Here is a 1,017-nt window from a genome sequence, read left to right on the forward strand (position 1 = left end):
CCTGACGGGAGAAGTGGAAATGGACAAGCAAGGGGTGACTACAAACCCACGCAGTCCCTTTAACCCCGAAAACTTTCTACGTCGATTCGGGACCCCCAGCCAATACACATTGGCTGAGCGGCGGCCCCAGGCCCGCCTCCTCTCTCTGCCGATTGGCTGCCGTACACATCCACCACAAGTCGAGGCTCTCTAATGGACCACAGCCTTGTCAATCAAGGGGGCGGTGACTAGGCGGGACCGGGTCCAAGAGGGACGCGCCAGCCGCCGCCGCCTCCTCCCAGCATCCCTCCAGTCAGTGCTCGGGGAACGGGCGGCGCCCCGGGGGGCCCGGGCTCAGGTGTGGAGCCTCGGGACCCGGCTCCGTGAGGCCCCGCGGACTCACCGATGCGCTGTCCCACCGGAGAGCTGAACGGGTTCCCCAGGAGAAAGTCCATCGCCGTGGCTGCGTCTGCCACCCAGCCAGGGAATCAGCTGACAGCAACCGCCAGCTCGTCCAAGCCGTCACGTGATGCGCCGGAAGCCCACGGGGAGGCGCCGCCGGTGGGCGGGGCGGAGGCAACCTGGAGCGAAAGCCATAGGCTCCGCCCCCGTTGCCCAGGGTCTGGTGTTCCCGGCCGGAGGGGGCCGGCCTCGCGCTAGCTGACTGCCTTCTGCAGGAAGTCACACGCGACGTCACGCACCGTGTGCGGCCGGGGCCACCCCAGTGGGGCCCCTTTTAAGCCAAGTGTTCAAAAACCTTTTAATGTTTTTTTTAAGGGTTTAGGGAAGTTGGACCCTAGGGTCCCATTTTTACTCGTTAGGAAAACGGTCCGAGACCTGGGAGATGCCTTGGGTTGGGTTTCCCAGTCTGGCTCTGCTCTCTCTGCTCCAAGACCCTTCCTGTGTGAGACCTTGGCTGCAGGCCACATTCGCTTACCTCCAACAGGTGGCAAGGCGCAGGGCGTTAATACCCAGGGAGATGGAGGGCCAACTCCGAGTTGCAGTGTGTTGTCATGGGGACTCGTCTGATTTACAGTG

General features: G+C 63.1%; 1 protein-coding gene across 4 annotated transcripts in view; it reads right to left on the minus strand.

Moving 5' to 3' along the window:
• The window catches only part of TOM1 (target of myb1 membrane trafficking protein), a 39,257-nt gene extending 38,773 nt beyond the window's left edge, over nucleotides 1-484 (minus strand). For all 4 annotated transcript variants that reach the window (XM_045289530.1, XM_004700318.4, XM_045289524.1 and 1 more), the window contains exon 1: nucleotides 383-484. In XM_045289530.1, coding sequence (XP_045145465.1) covers nucleotides 383-434 — 52 coding nt within the window. In that variant the 5' untranslated portion in view covers nucleotides 435-484. The remainder of the gene's footprint in view (nucleotides 1-382) is intronic.
• Nucleotides 485-1,017: the final 533 nt, after the last annotated feature.

Source organism: Echinops telfairi, unplaced genomic scaffold, assembly GCF_000313985.2.
Source record: "Echinops telfairi isolate 266 unplaced genomic scaffold, ASM31398v2 ScPeMD7_2;HRSCAF=8, whole genome shotgun sequence".
Lineage (NCBI taxonomy): Eukaryota > Metazoa > Chordata > Mammalia > Afrosoricida > Tenrecidae > Echinops > Echinops telfairi.